The 19,677-nt window shown below is 43.3% G+C and overlaps 1 protein-coding gene across 1 annotated transcript in view; it reads right to left on the reverse strand.

Annotated features, from left to right (window-relative positions):
• The window catches only part of LOC309601555 (zinc finger protein 608-like), a gene marked incomplete at both ends in the record, with an annotated part of 102,255 nt that overhangs the window by 33,015 nt on the left and 49,563 nt on the right, over positions 1-19,677 (reverse strand). The window contains one exon of the mRNA XM_082334617.1: positions 4,794-5,052. Within this exon, the coding sequence (XP_082190743.1) occupies positions 4,794-5,052 (259 nt within the window). The remainder of the gene's footprint in view (positions 1-4,793; positions 5,053-19,677) is intronic.

Below are 19,677 nucleotides of genomic sequence, written 5' to 3' on the forward strand. Positions count from 1 at the left end.
CTACATAAAATACTGTGGTGGGTTAGCCCCACAGTACTTGGGAAGACAAACGCCATACCCATGAATGTCCTCACTTCCTCCTCCTCCTTTCCCTGAACTTTTATTGCCAGGAACAATGTCATAGGGTATGGAATATCCCTTTGGTCAGTTGGGGTCAACTGTCCCAGCTGTGTCCCCTCCCAGCGTCTTGCCCATTGTCCTGGTTTCGGCTGGGATAGAGTTAATTTTCTTCCTAGTAGCTGGTATAGTGCTGTGTTTTGGATTTAGCATGAGAATAATGTTGATAACACACTGATGTTTTAGTTGTTGCTAAGCAGTGTTTATACTAAGTCAAGGACATTTCAGCTTCCCATGCTCTTCCAGCAAGGAGGTTGTGGTGGGTTGACCCTGGCTGGACGCCCGGTGCCCACCAAAGCTGCTCTATCACTCCCCCTCCTCAGCTGGACAGGGGAGAGAAAATATAACGAAAAGCTCGTGGGTCGAGATAAGGACAGGGAGAGATCATTCTTTCCTGAAAGAGAATTAAAAGAATTAAAAGAAACTTGAATTAAAAGAACTTGAAACCTAGGTTTCTCCTCTCTGCTAAAACTGAATTGCCTCAAAACTGAGGCAAGTAGGTAAGTAAATTCAGGATGGTCTTCCCTACTGACTCTAATTCCTGGTTTTGTCTTTATACTGTTAAATTTAATCTTTCATTCTCACTCTTAAGGACTATCTAACACTTTGCATCAATTTAGAAAGAGGGGGGGGGAAACATTGTGGGGGCAATAGGAATTATCAGTTTCCTCCACACATGGATTTTCTTGTTAAAAATCTTCACTGTACTTGGGGATTATTTTTGGATTTTTTTTAAGGCCTCTCAAAAAATTATTTGAAATGCTGACTTTCTCTCTCCCTGGTAAAACAAGCCCCACAATCCAAATTCATCCCAGTTATGCTTCAGTGGAACTACTATGGATTTACACCAGAGTAAAAGCGTACATCAGTTGAGACAAAAATTTGACTGTTATAATAAATTGGTATTCTCTAAGATATTATTTTGGCTTCCATGATCATGGGTCTACCTTTGAGAAGCCAGGTCTATTAGGAGCTGATGGGATTCACCTGACCAAGTAGGGCAAGACAGTCTTCACCAACAAGCTGGCCAGACTTACAAGAAGGGCTTTAAACTAGATTCAGTGGGGGAAGGGGACAGAGTTTTGAGCAACAGAGGAGAGCCAGGGGCTGCTGATGTATTAGGAACCAACAGGGAAACAGCTGTGAAATGCCTCAAAGGAATTAGGGCTTGTTCCTCTAAAAAGGTGACAAGGTCTACAGCACAGCTGAAGTGCCTCTATCCCAATGCATGCAGCATGGGTAACAAGCAGGAGGAGTTGGAAGCCACTGTGCAGCCGGAAAGCTACGATCTAATCACTATCACTGAAACGTGGTGATGCAATTGATGGCTATAAACTGCTCAGGAGGAACAGGCAAGGAAGGAGGGGTGGGGAGTTGCCCTCTATGTAAAGGAATGGATTGACTGCTGTGGTGGGTTGGCCCTGGCTGGATGCCAGGTGCCCACCAAAGCTGCTCTATCACTCCCCCTTCTCAGCTGGACAGGGGAGAGAAAAATATAATGAAAAGCTTGTGGGTTGAGATAAGGACAGGGAGAGATCATTCACCAATTACCATCATGGGCAAAACAGACTCAACTTGGGGAAAATTAATTTAACTTCTTACCAATCAAATCAGAGTAAGGTAATGAGAAAATAAAACCTAAACCTTAAAACACCTTCCCCCCACCCCTCCCTTCTTCTCGGGCTCAACTTTACTCCTGATTTCTCTACCTCCACCCCCCTGCCAAGCAGCACAGGAATGGAGGTTGCGGTCAGTTCATCACACGTTGTCTTTGCTGCTCCTTCCTCCTCAGGGGGAGGACTCCTCACACTCTTCCCCTGCTCCAGCATGGGGTTCCCTCCCACGGGAGACAGTCCTCCACGAACTTCTCCAACATGAGTTGGAGAAGAACACAGGCTGCAGTTCTTCACAAACTGCTCCAGCATGGGTCCTTTCCATGGGGTGCAGTCCTTCAGGAACGGGCTGCTCCAGCGTGGGTCCCCTGAGAGGTCACAAGTCCTGCCAGCAACCCTGCTCCAGCCTGGGCTCCTCTCTCCATGGGCCCACAGGTCCTGCCAGGAGCCTGCTCCAGCATGGGCTTCCCACAGGGTCACAGCCTCCTTCGGGCACATCCACCTGCTCTGGCGTGGGGTCCTCCATGGACTGCAGGTGGATATCTGCTCCACCGTTAACCTCCATGGGCTGCAGGGGGACAGCCTGCCTCACCATGGTCTTCAGCACAGGCTGCAGGGGAATCTCTGCTCTGGCGCCTGGAGCACCTCCGCCCCCTCCTTCTTCACTGACCTTGGTGTCTGCAGAGTTGCTTCTCTCACCTATTCTCACTCCGGCTACAATTCCCATTGCGCAGTTTCCCCCCCTTGTTAAATATGTTATCACAGAGGCGTTACCACCATCGCTGATTGGCTCGTCCTTGGCCAGAGGCGGGTCCGTCTTGGAGCCGGCTGGCATTGGCTCTATTGGACACAGGGGAAGCTTCTAGCAGCTTCTCACAGAAGCCACCCCTGTAGCTCCCCCCTCTATCAAAACCTTGCCATGCAAACCCAGTATGACTGCACAGGGCTGTCTTTGGAAAAGAGCGATGAACAGGTTGAGAGCTTATGGGTAAAACTTAGGGGCCAAGCCAACAAAGGAAACCTCGTGGCTAGTGTTTACTAAAGTACCCGGTCAAGCGGAGCGTGTTGACAAAGCGTTCTTACTTCAACTACAGGAAGAATCACGTTCGCAAGCTCTGATCCTGCTGGGGAACTTCAGTCACCCTGAGATCTGTTGGAAAAGCAGCACAGCAAGCTGTAAGCAGTACAGGAGACTCCTGGAGTGTGTCGAGGATAATTTCTTAATCCAGGTGATATAGACAGCCTGACCAGAGGAGAAGCATTACTGGACCTGTTGCTTACCAACACAGAAGAACTAATTAGAGATGTCAAGATTGGTGGCAGCCAGGGCTGCAGTGACCATGTCCTGGTGGAAGTCATGATCTCGAGGGATATGGGCCAGGTGAAGAGTAAAGACAAGACCCTGAATTTTAGGAGAGCAAACTTTGAGTTCTTTAAGGAACTAGTGGATGGGACTCCCCGGGAAACTGTCCTCAGGGATAAAGGAGCAGAACAGATATGGCAATGTCTTTGCCTCAGTTTTCACTGGATATCTCTTCCCATATCTCTCCAGCTCTTGAACCTCAAGACAGGGACTGGGGGAATGAAGGCCCTCCCATGGTAGGAGAAGATCAGGTTCGAGACCACCTGAGGAAGTCCATGGGACCTGATGAGATGCATCCCAGGGTCCTGCGGGAACTGGCTGATGTAGTTGCCAAGACACAGTCTCCTTATAGTTCTCAGAAAAAATGGCCCACTTATAAAATGGTAATTCTTTTGAAAGATGTTGTCCTTCTAATTCTAATTCCCTGGGGACCTCAAGCTTCCAGGTAGGCTTGCACAGCCACCCGCTAGATGGGGTGACCGTCAGGGCTGCAGCCTAACCCTGTGGGTGAGCAGAGCAGGTAGCAGCCCAACAACTGTCAGAGTGTGCTGCCTTTCTTGCGTGAACTGCTGTGGAAACTGTCACTGCCACTCCCTAGGGTCCAGTTATATGCAGCTTCCAGCAGTTTGAACTAGGTGTGGGGACCGCCGGCACCACCCAACTCTCAACCACCCCTCTCGCAAGACCTGTCGCATGCTGGCCAGTCCCTCCACATACATAGCCCAAGGGTGCTGTGGGCCCAGAAGCCCCTTCAGACACCTCCCAGGGACCTTACAAGCCTCATACTCCTCTCAGCACGCTGCAACAACTGCTGTTGCTGCTGCTGCTGCTGCTGCCGCCGCCACTGCTAGCATTGGCTTCCACTACTATCAAACCAAAAATTGCAGTAGTAGCTTAAAGTACACGTGCACTATTTTTAGCATTAACAAGAGAAAGCTGGCATTTTAATAATTAGCTTTTGAAAACCAAAATGGAAAAATCTGCATATCACAGTATAATCCTCTTTCTACTTACTTTGTTCTAAATCACAGCTAATCAACATCTAGTATTCCCCAAAGCTCTCCAGCACCTCTACTCGGCCAAATGCCTTTGAAGGGTATTAAAGAAACTGGTCTGGTTTAGCTAGCACTTGTTCACCAGATAGAACAAGAATGTTTTCCTCTTAAAGCATGTTTCAAACAACCAAAACGCAAACAATAATCATGACATCAAATACATTTTGCGGGGGGTCATCTCTGGGTCCTCTGTTATTATGTAATGGTGACATTTTTGATCATAGTATCTGAGTTCCAAAATTATTCAGCTTTGTAATTTTTCTCCTAAACTATTCATATATCCAGTCCTATCACATATAGTCCCCTCATGATGTACATTTACATAAAATCCTTCTGTTCAGCACATTTATGCTATTCTGATATCTATTTCTTCACAGACTTTTCTCAGTACAGCAATAGAAAACAATTCAATTGCTAATTGGGTTACGTGGAAGGTAATTTGGAAAATATGATTGCTTAAACAATAAAAAAATCTGCTGTTTGTTTGGAAAAGAGAAACTCACTAGTTTAGCTATAAAGCTGTGACTGCCATTCTACATAAGGGTGGACCAACAGACTAATGAGCCTCCAGTTAGCATCCAGACAGATACAGCACTGTTCTCATTAAGATAACTAGCAGACAAACCTAATGGAAAAACAGTTTACCTTCTTCAGTTTCATGCCACACAATTCCTTCCAAGTTCACGCTGGTCCCAGGCTCGCAGAGTCCAAGGCATTCTGGTTCTGTTACTACTCCAACCTCACAAGTATTTACACCCAATGAACGAGTCGTCTGTACCAAAAGCTGCTTGACTGGTGCTGCAATATTAGATGAGGATGGGGAAAAGTAGGAAGGCAGAATCTGAGGTGTGATACTGCTGGAAATCGGAGGTGGAGGTTCAGGCACTGTAAACAGGGGATCAACCTGAAAACAACAGACAAACTTACTATAATGGTGCTTTGAGATTATTAAAAAAAAAGTTTGCTTAGACTGTATATATGTATGCAGGGATTCGGTGTATCATGGCTAATTTCAGTCTTATGAGCTTGTAAATTTTTTTAATATATCAGTCCAAATGCTGCACATGAAAAATTAAGTACAAAAAAATTTATCACACTAAACAAGACAAATTGCTACGTTTCTACAAGACTATTCCCTGTTGTCATAGACTGCTAGCATGAAATAATAAAAATTTTAAAAAGGATGAAAGCCATTTTTTCTTGTTGCTGACAGAGACTGCTTTGTGGATGGAAATTAGTTTTGCAAATTGGGAACTGCATTTTCTATTTCATGAAAAACATTATAAAGAAAGACAGTGCAAAGACACATGAATGCCATTTTTTTTCCCAGTGCATCACAGAGAAATTAACACTTGGAACAATTCTAATATTCATATGCCATCAAATATAATCTCTTATCATCCAGTCATTTAAAATACATTAGGATCACCCACCTAACAGCTTACAGATAACATTTACATCTTTCTACTTGAAATAACAGATGAAGACTTTTACAAGAATCTATTAAAACAATCTAATTTCTAAGGATTTTCAAAATGTGTATATGGAAGGATACAACTCACCAGACAATCAGTCTGTACACAGACAACTCACAGACATAGAGAAAATATCTATATATAAATTGAAGAAGTTACTATTCTTGCACAACTTCCATTTTCCCCATTAACAGATTTTCTGTATACAGGTTTGGTCCTGAAGGTGCATGCTATTTTACTGTGGCCACAAGGTCCTTTGTCACATAAAAGATAGTTAAATGAGGATATCAGTGCCCCCACTGAAATAGCTAAAAGAATCATCTGTACCACCTAAAATTCATGTTTATTTGGCCCACTGGATCATAGATATCACGCGAAGAAATCCTTCTTCAAACCAAGGGTTTAAAAAATGGCACTACCTGCTTTCAAATAGATGACGAAATGTCTTTAAGTCTATGTTGTTTATCATTCTGGACCCCTGTAAAAAGGTCCAACAGAAAAGACGTGCTGACTCACTGCACATGGCCATCTAGGTTTCATTTAAATGAACCATAATATAGATCAAAGTTGATTTTGCTTTCTTTTAAAGCCAAGTTAGCAAATGGGGAGACAAAGATAGGAAAGGACTGAAGAGTATATCCTTGTATCATATACTCTTTCTATCACAGCTCAGATCACTTCATCATGTGGCCAGTTTTCATAATGAGAAAATGAAATGGAAATCTAAAATTAAAAAGAACTTTTGAAAAATCACAAATGGCCCTTGTAACAGTGGATTCTTTTGCTTTTAGCATCATTCATATAAACTGAGAGCCAGCACTTTTTGTCTGTGCACACAAGCCTAAGTGTGCTAAATATTTTTTAAAAATTAATTGTATGATCATTTTTTTTTGTCCTACCAGGCCATAAGCAAATGCTAAAAGAAAACAGCTTGGATTCTCTTCTTGATTACACTAGAACTGAACTGGGGAAAAGACAGGAGAGAACTATAATCAGAATCTTCCCCAATATTTTTTTAATTTTTTTGTTTATTGTCTTTTTTTAGGAATAAATAATTTTTAGATTAGAAACAGAACAAAGAAAAAAATTAATTAGAGCAAAACAGGACTACTAAAACATCCATTAAGACTAAAGGCCTGCTAATATCAGTAGAACTCCACTGAGTAAAGCAGAGTTACTATGGCATAAAACCAAAGCAGTCAAGCAGAGAATCAAAACTTACATCTTCATTCTTCTCTTTATGCCATCACCCTTGAAAAGTTAGGCAGAGCACATGCAAGAATGCTTTGTGGAGCAGACTTGAGTGCATGTAGGCAAGTCAAATATCAACTGCCCCTCAACAGCAGTTTCGCCCTGGACTAAGCAAGCATGACAAAACAATAACCCTGTATGCCTAGTATGAGGGGACACTGATTTTTTGCTATACAGATTCTAGCTCTAGGGTGCTGAGTGGAGGCAAGTAGAGACAAACGGTTACATGGCACAGAGCCCTGCTCCCCAGTACGGGCAGCGTAATGAGGTTCTGTCAATGGAAAGGGGGCAATATGTACCCCAGGCATAATTTAGAGGAGCTCTTAACATATTTGAACTCAAGCCAGAAGAGAATAAGGGACAGAAACTGGAAGGTCAATGGAGCCCAGGTGCTAAAGAAAAGCTAAGCCATATACTATGAAGGGACACGTAACCTGTGAAGAATATAGGGACACTGCCTGGATGTGTAGGGATGGGATCAGGAAAGTTAAGGAACAGTTGCAGCTGAATTTGGCAAGGGATGTGAAGAATAAGAAGAAGGGCTTCTACAGGTATGTTGCTCAGAAAAGGAACATCAAGAAAATGTACCCCCGGCTTCATAAATAAGACAAGAGAACTAGTGACAACCGACATGGATAAACCTGAGTTACTCAACAATTTTTTTTGCCTACGTTTTCAATGGTAATCACTCTTCCCAAATCTCTCCAGCCCCTGAATCTCAAGGCAGGGATTGGAGGAATAAAGTCCCTCCCATGGTAGGAGAAGATCAGGTTCGAGACCACCTGAGGAACCTGACCATACACAAGTCCATGGAACCTGATGAGATGCATCCCAGGGTCCTGCGGGAACTGGCTGATGTAGTTGCCAAGACACTCTCCATCATATTTCAAAAGTCATTGCAGTCAGGCAAAGTCCCCAGTGACTGGAAAAAGGGAAACATCACACCCACTTTTAAAAAGGGTAATAAGGAGGACCCTGAGAACTACTGACCAGTCAGCCTCACCTCTGTGTAAGATCAGTAAGACCATTGAACAGATCCTCCTGGAAGCTATGTTTAAACCTATGAAAGACAGGGAGGTGATTAGAGACAGCCAAGAAGGCTTCACCAATGGCAAAATGTGCCTGTCTAACCTAGCGGCCTTCTACGATGAAGTGGCTGCATCAGTGGACAAGGGAAGAGCTGCAGATGTCATCTACCTGGACTTATGTAAGGCCCTTGATATGGGTCCCCCACAGCATTCTGGCTCCAATATTGGAGAGATATGGGTTTGATGGATGGACTGCTGGATGGATAAGGAATTGTCTGGATGGCCACATCCAAAGAGTTACAGTCAATGGCTCAATGTCCAAGTGGAAACCAGTGATGAGTGGTGTCCCTCAAGGGGACCAATACTATTTAATATATTCATCAACAACATAGATATAGTGGGATTGAGTGCACCCTCAAACAGTTTGCAGACAACACCAAGCTGAGTGGCGCAGTTGCTTCATTAGAGGGAAGGGATACCATCCAGAGGGACCTGGACAAGCTTGAGAAGTGGGCCCATGCGAACCTCATGAAGTTCAACAAGGCCAACTGCAAGGTCCTGCCCCTGAGTCGGGGCAATCCCTAACATCAGTACAGTCTGGGGGATGAATGGCCTCAGAGCAGCCCTGCAGAGAAGGACTTGAGGATACGGGTGGATGAAAAGCTGGACATGATCCGGCAATGTGCGCTTGCAGCCCAGAAGGCCAATCGTATCCTGGGCTGCATGAAAAGAAGAGTGGCCAGCAGGTCGAGGGAGGTGATTCTCCCCCTCTACTCTGCTCTCGTGAGACCCCACCTGGAGTACTGCATCCAGCTCTGGGGTCCCCAGTACAAGAAAGACATGGACCTCTTAGAGCGGGTCCAGAGGAGGGCCACAAAAATGATCAGAGGGATGGAGCACCTTTCCTCTGAAGAAAGGCTGAGAGAGTTGGGGTGGTTCGGCCTGGAGAAGAGAAGGCTCTGGGGAGACCTTATTGCGGCCTTTCAATATATAAAGAAAGCTTATAAGAAAGATGGAGAGAGACTTTTTTTACCAAGGCCTGTAGTGACAGGACAAGGGGCAACGGTTTTAAACTGAAAGTGGATAGATTTAGATTGGACATAACGAAGAAATTCTTTACTGTGAGGGTGGTGAGACACTGGAACAGGTTGTCCAGAGAATTTCTGGGTGCCCCCTCCCTGGAAGTGTTCAAGGTCAGGTTGGACGGGGCTTTGAGCAACCTGATCTAGTGGAAGATGTCCCTGGCCATGGTAGGGGGGTTGGACTAGATGATTTGTAAAGGTCCCTTCCGACCCAAACCTTTCTGTGATTCTATGGTCCTGTGTTTGTAAATACTCTTAGCTGCATTTGAGAGTAAAGATTTTTTATTAAATACAGATCTTGAATAGCAGGTAGTTTTAGGGATAGCTAAATAATAATGATTCAGCTCCCTTTTCAGTAAAATTATCAGAGTGAAAAAGTGAAATGCTATTTAAAAATTATTCCATTTAGTGACTTCCTGAATGTTCATGTCCCATTCTTATAGTATGAATACCATCTTGTTGTTTAAATAAAATTAGGACTCTGTATCATACTCTTGGTCATCTATGTAGATAATAGTGTTGTGTGAGAATGAATGTAGGATCCCATATTGGTTAGTTTCTCTCTATCAGAAGCATAGGTGGGGCACTTAAAGCAATAATATAATTGAAGATATTTACCATAGATGCATCTATCTTGCCTAAAGGCTAGCTAAATTAGAATTTTTGGGGTTGGTGGACACTGATAGATTTTGGTTCATGATGTCAGCTTATGAATTTTCAGAACATGCTGGAAAACACCATCCATAATAATGTAGTTTACACGAAGAAAAAAAATTTGGTATATCAAGGGAGGTAATTTCTGTTTCTGAGGCTTATAGAAGTTCTTTGACAAGCTATTGCAAGAAAAAATAATAGTTCAGTAGATTCTATCACCAAAATGTTCTTGAACTGAGGAAGCAGGAGCCTGAATTATAATTTATGTGACTTCAAAGTCACAAAGTACAGTAGACAACAAGTAAGTAGAAAGCAACAAAAAATCTAGTGATAAGACACTGACATACAGGAGAGTTAAGAGATGCAAAGTAGCCGGACTAAAAGATATAGCTCTTTTTTGAATCTTGCTTTAGTATGGAATATACAAAGCACATTTCTGGAAAACTTGCAAAATTATACTGATTCTTTATATCCCTGCACTCCAGAATGGCTGAAGATGCAACTATTCCACCAGACTGCAGTCATGTCATTGACTAACTGAAACTGTATGCTGGTAATGGAGGACTTCTGCTGCAGGGTCACAGGGATGTGGCATGATTTGCCTGGACATTGAGAATAAACACTTGAAAGTAGCTAAATGCATTTCAGTCATGGTGAAATTAAATAATCTGTTCTTTTCCTATATACAATTAAGGGTGGAAAAATTTTCCTTGATAAATTGCTATCTTGATATGTCATACATCAAGTATAGCTTCATTCCTAGTCAAAGTCTCAGACCTGTTAGAACTGACCATTTGCAACTTCAAGGTATCAGTTATTAATAATGCTGTGGGATTTCCATAAACAAATACCTTATCTTTTTGTCTAGGTTCATAACACTGAAGGGTTGAATCTAGAAGAAATCTATGGAGAAAAATATGTGATTGCCTTCTTTAAAATTAAAATCTTCATTGTTGTAGGTTTCCTTTTCCAAAAGGTCATAGAACTAGCTAAAGCAGTATCTAATCCATTACCAGGACATGGCTATGCCTCGATTTTTACCATATTCAGATGCATGACACCATCTAGTACAGGAGATCGTCTTATCCACATTCTGTCTAAACCCAAACAGTTCTGAGAAATTCCTTTCTTCAGTGTAGAATACCGTGAATCTGTCTAGACAGGACAGGGATCTTGAGGGAATTACAGTGCTTATTTATTGTGTACTAAAACTTAGCAAAGGGGTCAGACAATGACTGAAAGAAAAAGTTTGGAAGTGCAGATTGAGAAATTGTCCAGTAGAAATCAAGTTTCAATGGAGAAAGGGGCTCTAGAGACCTTCAGGCAAAGTTATCTCAATCAATATGATTTTCTTGGACTGAGAGAGGAGAAATGTCTTTACTAGAAATTTGCAGGTAGCGATCTGGGCATCCTCCCAGGCCTCTGTCAAATGTTAGCGTTGACATACAGTTTTTCACAGACGTAGCTTTTGGCAGAAGGATATTGCTGGCAGCTGTCAAATGCTAATCTTTCCCATACTAAAACATGTCATTGGCTCTGGGAAATCCCAAGCATCTGAGCTAGAATAGAAGATATAAGGGAGAATAAGGAATTTTACTTGTCTGTTGTTTTTCTTGGTTTTCATTGATCTCCCTTGAAAGTTCATGTTCTGAGTAGTTTATCACCATTATTTCTGCATTAGACCCTACTGAAAAATTTGAGATCTCGTCATAGTCATCCTTGTATATTAGTACTGTCCTAAAAAAAATCATTATCATTATACTATCTGTGGAACTGCTGCTGATATAGTCCCACAACGTCTGAGGAGGTCTGGAAGTCTGCATACAGAAAGAGTATGTAATTATCAGAAGATCATGTGTTTGCGGAACTATGTTTGCCAGTTCCACAACTGATTGCAGTGGCACAGAAGATCTTGAATACAAGGGGGAAATTTTCCCCTTTTCCTTGTAGTAGAAGATTAATAGTATAGTAAGAGTTTTAAGAGGATTATTTTGCTTAATAATAGGAAATACTTGGAATTTCCAAGTAGGTGCTACTTGTATTAAAGCTCTGGTTTCTCATCCATACTACAGTATTTGGAAAGCACTTTTTTTTTATTACTCTCATACATAGGATCTTAAGGCTAAAATTTGGATGAAATTTAGGCAGTATGAATCTCTTCCATGCTTCCTTCACATTCAAACTCTTGTGATTCTCAATTAAATTGGCCACAAGTAACCAACCTCCTTAGTACCTCTGACTTTTCCATATGTTGAATGTAAAGCTTGTAATAGATCTGTCTGTCTTGTGATTAAAATTCTTTTCTACATCCAGGTCTTGTAATCTTTTTTTCCTGTTTTCCAAGCATGTCTTTCATGGCACTGATCTTTTTCTTCCCCATTAATTTGATGTAGAATGTTTGTTCATCTAAAATGTCTTTATTAGTTAATATATATGTGCTTTAGTAAATAAAAGGTCTTTTTAGGTAATGATCAAGTATTTCAAAGATATAATTAAACCCTTCTCATCTCAAAGTTGATACTAGTTTGTTTAAAAACCAAACATCTGTTCTGTTAAGTCTGATCTGAATTCTCTCAGTGCCAGGAGGCACACAAGGCGCGAACATCGTTCTTCCACTTCGATCGGTCCGCGGCTGCGTGCTCTGGAGTCAAGGGCCACAGCGCAGTCTTCCGTCGGTTTCCCCCTCAGGACACGACCGATCCAGCTCCATCTCCTCCTCCTCACTTCGTTAACGATTTTCTCCATCCCCGCCATTTCTGATGCTCGTCGTTTCTGCAACTTTTTTTTTTTTTTTTTTTTTTTTTCCCCGGGAGGAGGTAGTTGGCCTCCTGCCCAACCCCCATGACTTGGAGGGACAGTGGTTTTTCTGTCAGGGTGGCCTTCCCTTAGGCTGCGTTGGTTCGCGGCACCTTCTTCAATTTTATCCGGTGCACCCTCCAGAGAGGGATCCCCTATCCACCACCCAGGGGACGCGCCTTCTAGCCATGCAGCCCCAGCCGAAGGTGTTCTGTTAAGTACTGCGGCAAAATTCTTCTGAGTGGCTTCTCGAGTGAGTTTAGATGCAAAAAATCCTGAATTGAGACTGAGATTAAATTCAAGTTTTCCAGATGAAGCAGAGATTCTTTGTAGGGGGCCATTTCTGTTATATGGTAGAATATGGAGGGATAGGTTTAGTTCTTAGATGTTTAAGTTCTTTGTGGGGAAAGGCTTGCTGGGAAAAGAGGTATCTTTTATTAGATCAATAATGTCTGGAAAAGCAGACACACTTAGCACACAAACATTTTTTTTGCATGGCACATTCTCCCATTAGAATTACTTCTCATTTATGGTGCTGTGAATGAGATTAGAATGAGGTCTTCCAGGGTCATTTTTACTTTAGAACTCCATGAAGAAAGGGCAGGCATATTATATATAAAACCAAGTTAATCATCTCCCCTTTACCCTAAAATCTTGGGAAATAAATTTGGATAAAAGCAAAACTTCCATATAGGATGGAATTCATTTATTTTCTGCTTTTCATTTCAGATGTAGTGATTCTGTGAAGTATTATTTTGTAACTCTAAATAAATTGTCAATGCCAGTTTCAAGGTTGGAGGTTTCTCATTCCTTTTAGTCTTACATTGGAGTCTTTTTCAAGGAACGGTTAGTTTTGCAAAGGGTCAGGCATTGGTTTTTAGGTTTATCTCGTAATAGGTTTGGGATATTCTTTTTTCTGCATTCTTTCTACTGCTGCAGACATTCCCACTGGGAATGCTTACAGTAGATTTTTCTCAATTCAAAAAGTAGCGCTTTCTTGGAAGGGTCTATCGAGCTTTGAACCTGCTTCTCTGACTTTGTGCCGGCTATATGGTGGTGCGTGGATTAAATGGCTTTTGGAATGTGCGTTTCAAAAGCACATGGTGGGTGACACTGCAGCAGTGTATGACCCTGTTGAGTCTTAGTCTGATAGCCTATGATGTCTGTTGTCCTTCAGAGTTCATTGCCAAAGGCATATCTTCATTAATAAGATGGAACTACATACATTTTCATAGTTATACATGTGCTTGCACACTTCAGTGGTTCATATCGTGTTGCCTGACTGTTTGGGAGCTATAGCTATTAGTTATTTAGTTTGCATTTTGTGATTTATGACAAAAACATTTCACACACCACATTTCCCTCTCTGAAAGTTTTCAATCTTGAAATGAATGAAATACCTAGATACAGAATGCATCCACTTGATAATATGATCACAAGTCTTCTGTTTAAGTCTCTGGGAAAAGCAAGATTATTCTGAGCAAAACTGTAAATTCCCTCTTGGTCAGATTAGTACCATGGCAAATAGGGTCATAGGTGTTCCTGGGATTTCACTCTTCTTTCATTCAGATGGGCTTTCCACAGGAGTATGTGAGAGAATCTGTCCCATAAGGATTTAAAATACTTCCATCCCTGCAGGAATACAATATGGCTTCTCTGAGCTCAGCATTATCCACTGGAATCCTTCCTGATTGTCAGGAAATTGCTTACAAAAGACACAAAATGCTAATTTTCAAACATGATTTTAAAAGCTTACATTGCATCAGAAAGACAAGCTTTGATAAGCAGAACTTAATTTCAGTGTGTAAAATAAAGTGCCTGAGTAACTGAAGGAACTGAGTAACTGAACGAGCAGGAAGTCAGGCAAAAATGCCGGGAGGCCTGCATGGATGAACAAGGAGCTCCTGGCCAAACACAAAAGGGAAGCATACAGAGTGGAAGCAATAACAGGTAACCTGGGAGGAATACAGAAAAATTGTACAAGCATCCAGGGATGAAGTTAGGAATGTCAAAGCTCAAATGGAATTGAATCTGGGAAGCGATGTCAAAGGCAACAGGAAGGACTTCTATAAGTACTAGGTGACAAAAGGAAGGCTAGGGAAAATGTGGGCCCATTGCTGAATGAGGCAGGGGACCTGGTGACACAGGACATGGAAAAGACTGAGGTACTGAATGCCTTTTTTGCCTCAGTCTTTACGAGCAAGACTAGCCTTCAGGAATCCCAGGCCCCAGAGACCAGGGGGAAAGTCTGGAGCAAGGAAGACATACCCTTGGTGGAAGAGGATCTGGTCAGGGAGTACTTAAGCAAACCGGATGTACTTAAGTCCACGGGCCCTGCTGGGCTGCACGCGTGAGCGCTGGGGGAGCGGGCAGGTGTCATTGTGAAGCCACTCTTGATAATGTTTGATCAGTCATGGCGATTGGGAGAGGTGCCTGAGGACTGGAGGAATGCAAATGTCACCCCTCTCTTCAAGAAGGGCAAGAAAGAGGACCCTACAGGCTGGTCAGCCTCACCTCGATCCCTGCGAAGGTGATGGAGCAGCTAATCCTGGAAACCACTTCCAGGCACGTGAAGGACAAGACGGTCATCAGGAGTAGTCACCGTGGATTCACCAAGGGGGAGTCATGCTTGACCGACCTGATAACCTTCTATGATGAAATGACTGGCTTGGTAGACGAGGGGAGAGCAGCGGATAGTGTCTACCTAGCCTTCAGGAAGGCTTTTGACACCGTCTCCCGTAAGATCCTCGTAGAGAAGCTGATGAAGTATGGGCTGGATGAGCAGACAGTGGGGTGGGTTGAAAACTGGCTGAACAGCTGGGCCCAGCGGGTGGTGATCAGTGGCATGAAGTCTAGTTGGAGGCCAGGAATGAGCGGTGGACCCCAGGGGTCAGTCCTGGCTTCAGTCCTGCTTAACATCTTCATTACTGATCTGGATGATGGGGCAGAGTGTACCCTCAGCAAGTCTGATGATGACACAAAAGTGGAAGAAGCGGCTGATACACTAGAGGGTGGTGCAGCCATCTAGAGGGACCTCAACAGGCTATAGTCCTGTGTCCAGTTCCAGGCACTCCAGTACAGGAGAGACATAGACATACTGGAGAGAGTCCAACGAAAGGCCACAAAGATGATGAAGGGACTGGAGCACCTTACTCAAGAGGAAAGCCTGAGAGAGCTGGGACTGTTTAGCCTGGACATGAGAAGGCTCAGGGGGGATCTCATCAATGGATATAAATACCCGAAGGGAGGGTACAAAGAAGACGGAGCCAGGCTCTTTTCAGCGGTGCCCAGTTACAGGACAAGAGGCAATTGGCACAAACTGAAACACAGGAGGTTCCATGTGAACATCAGGACATACATACTTTTTCACTGCGAGGGTGACTGAGCACTGGCAGAGGTTGCCCAGAGAGCTTGTGGATGCTCCCACCTTGGAGATATTCAAAAGCCATCTGGACAAGGTCCTGGGCAACTGGCCCTAGGTGGCCCTGCTTGAGCAGGGACATAAGACCAGATGACATCCAGAGGTCTCTACCTCAACCATTCTGGGATTCTGTGAAATCCCTGTTTATTTGAAAGACTTGCCTATTTCTAGTTGGGATGACATTTCGTCTCTCTTCCATACCCTCTCTCACATGTAGACTAACATCATGCAGCCACCAAAATGTCTTTTTGTCATGTGCAGATAGAGGAATGCTCCATGGAGCACTTACTACAGTGGTTGGCAGGCATTCTTCATTTTCTGTGAGCTTTCTACTACTGAGAACTACAGCTGCCTGATACAACACTTGGCAGTGGAAAGCTGCCATGAATAACACTCCAGCTTTGTAGCCTTCATTGTTAATCAGCTCTCAAAAGCCCTTGAAATGAGGTGAATGAAGATAATATTGCTTGAATAATGATGTAATATTTGGAGCCTTTTGATTATGCATATTAAGAGAGTATCTGTGTAAATAACCTTCCTCAGGTTAAGCTTTTTGTTTTCATATTGGAATCTCATGTGAAAAATAGCAAGGTTACTGCTTAGCATCCACCAGCACCTGGGAATAATCATCCAAAAAATAACAGTGAGAAACTGCACAGCATCTGTTCTTGACATTAACTTTCCTCAGTTTACAGACTGCCACCACCAGATGTTAGACTTATGTGCCTGTTTTCCACTTGAGATGGTGGCCTTCCATTTTCTCTCTTTGCCTCTAACAGCTTACATCAGTGCCCTGTGGAGAATTCATGAAAACAGCTGTGTCACCACAATGATCACTAAGAATTACCATTTGGCTGTGCTGATGATTATCAGACAAGATGGGATGATTTTAAAGCATGGGAAACTGGAGCAATATTTAAGCTCTGCATATTTTTTTGTGGGTGAGTTTGTACAGGTTTCGGCTGGGATAGAGTTAAATTTCTTCATAGTAGCTTGTATGGGGCTATGTTTTGGATTTGTGCTGAAAACAGCATTGATAACACAGTTTTAGTTACTGCTGAGCAGTGCTTACACAGCATCAGGGCCTTTTTTCTGCTTCTCACACTGCCCTGCTGGCAAGTAGGCTGGGGGTGCATAAGAAGTTGGGAGGAGACACAGCTGGGAGAGCTGACCCCAACTGACCAAAGGGATATTCTATACCATATGACATCATGCTCAGCAAGAAAACTGGGGAGGTGGAGGTTGGTGGGGGCTGCCGTTGCTTGAGGACTGGCTGGGCATTGGTCAGTTGGTGGTGAGCAATTGTTTTCTTTTGCTTTCTTTTTCTTGTTTTTCTTGGCTTTTTTTTTTTCTCTTTGTTGTTTTTTTTTCCTTAATTTTTTTTAATTATTAAACTGTCTTTATCTCAACCCACAAGTTTTCTCATTTTACCCTTCCAATTCTCCCCCCCCATCCTGCTGGGGGGGAGTGAGCGAGCAGCTCTGTGGTACTCATCTGCCTACTGGGGTTACACCATGACAAGGTCATACTTGAACAATTAACATGACTTCAGGGACAGTAAATGTCCACTTACTTCTCCACCAAAGGCCTAGTCTTCTTGTTTCAGAAACAGACGCTTTTACTGCAGTAACCACTTTTTTGCTTTGTCCTGTTTGAGTGTTTTCAGTGGAAAACATGAACATTTATTAACAGGTCAAAATAAATCAGAATTGAGTACAAATATTTTTAACAAAGAACTTTATAGGGGACACTGTCAGATCTGTGATTTTTTTTTAAATTCCCCCTCTCTGTTTATAATACTTGGAAAATGAAAGACATATGTCAATTTAGTCTACATTCATTTAAAACATTTGCTGTTTTAGTATGATAATGGCAAACATTTAGTTTGTTTGCTCTGGTTCTATGCTGACTATGTTTAACGGAAGAATGATGTCGCATGTGTACTGGGAGTTTTTACACAGGTTTAGAAAGTAACATGTAAACTATCAAGCAAGCCATTCATTAGCATTTCTCAGTTTTATAAAGATAGAATAATAGAAACATAGAATGGTATGGGTCGGAAGGGACCTTTACAAATCATCTAGTCCAACCCCCCTACCATGGCCAGGGACATCTTCCACTAGATCAGGTTGCTCAAAGCCCCGTCCAACCTGACCTTGAACACTTCCAGGGAGGGGGCACCCAGAAATTCTCTGGACAACCTGTTCCAGTGTCTCACCACCCTCACAGTAAAGAATTTCTTCGTTATGTCCAATCTAAATCTATCCACTTTCAGTTTAAAACCGTTGCCCCTTGTCCTGTCACTACAGGCCTTGGTAAAAAAAGTCTCTCTCCATCTTTCTTATAAGCTTTCTTTATATATTGAAAGGCCGCAATAAGGTCTCCCCAGAGCCTTCTCTTCTCCAGGCCGAACCACCCCAACTCTCTCAGCCTTTCTTCAGAGGAAAGGTGCTCCATCCCTCTGATCATTTTTGTGGCCCTCCTCTGGACCCGCTCTAAGAGGTCCATGTCTTTCTTGTACTGGGGACCCCAGAGCTGGATGCAGTACTCCAGGTGGGGTCTCACGAGAGCAGAGTAGAGGGGGAGAATCACCTCCCTCGACCTGCTGGCCACTCTTCTTTTCATGCAGCCCAGGATACGATTGGCCTTCTGGGCTGCAAGCGCACATTGCCGGATCATGTCCAGCTTTTCATCCACCCGTATCCTCAAGTCCTTCTCTGCAGGGCTGCTCTGAGGCCATTCATCCCCCAGACTGTACTGATGTTAGGGATTGCCCCGACTCAGGGGCAGGACCTTGCAGTTGGCCTTGTTGAACTTCATGAGGTTCGCATGGGCCCACTTCTCAAGCTTGTCCAGGTCCCTCTGGATGGCATCCCTTCCCTCTAATGAAGCAACTGCGCCACTCAGCTTGGTGTTGTCTGCAAACTGTTTGAGGGTGCACTCAATCCCACTATATCTATGTTGTTGATGAATATATTAAATAGTATTGGTCCCCTTGAGGGACACCACTCATCACTGGTTTCCACTTGGACATTGAGCCATTGACTGTAACTCTTTGGATGTGGCCATCCAGACAATTCCTTATCCATCCAGCAGTCCATCCATCAAACCCATATCTCTCCAATATTGGAGCCAGAATGCTGTGGGGGACCCGTATCAAGGGCCTTACATAAGTCCAGGTAGATGACATCTGCAGCTCTTCCCTTGTCCACTGATGCAGCCACTTCATCGTAGAAGGCCGCTAGGTTAGACAGGCACATTTTGCCATTGGTGAAGCCTTCTTGGCTGTCTCTAATCACCTCCCTGTCTTTCATAGGTTTAAACATAGCTTCCAGGAGGATCTGTTCAATGGTCTTACTGATCTTACACAGAGGTGAGGCTGACTGGTCAGTAGTTCTCAGGGTCCTCCTTATTACCCTTTTTAAAAGTGGGTGTGATGTTTCCCTTTTTCCAGTCACTGGGGACTTTGCCTGACTGCAATGACTTTTGAAATATGATGGAGAGTGTCTTGGCAACTACATCAGCCAGTTCCCGCAGGACCCTGGGATGCATCTCATCAGGTTCCATGGACTTGTGTATGGTCAGGTTCCTCAGGTGGTCTCGAACCTGATCTTCTCCTACCATGGGAGGGACTTTATTCCTCCAATCCCTGCCTTGAGATTCAGGGGCTGGAGAGATTTGGGAAGAGTGATTACCATTGAAAACGTAGGCAAAAAAAATTGTTGAGTAACTCAGGTTTATCCATGTCGGTTGTCACTAGTTCTCTTGTCTTATTTATGAAGCCGGGGGTACATTTTCTTGATGTTCCTTTTCTGAGCAACA

Source organism: Platalea leucorodia (assembly GCF_965183815.1).
Source record: "Platalea leucorodia genome assembly, chromosome: W".
Classification (NCBI taxonomy): Eukaryota; Metazoa; Chordata; class Aves; order Pelecaniformes; family Threskiornithidae; genus Platalea; species Platalea leucorodia.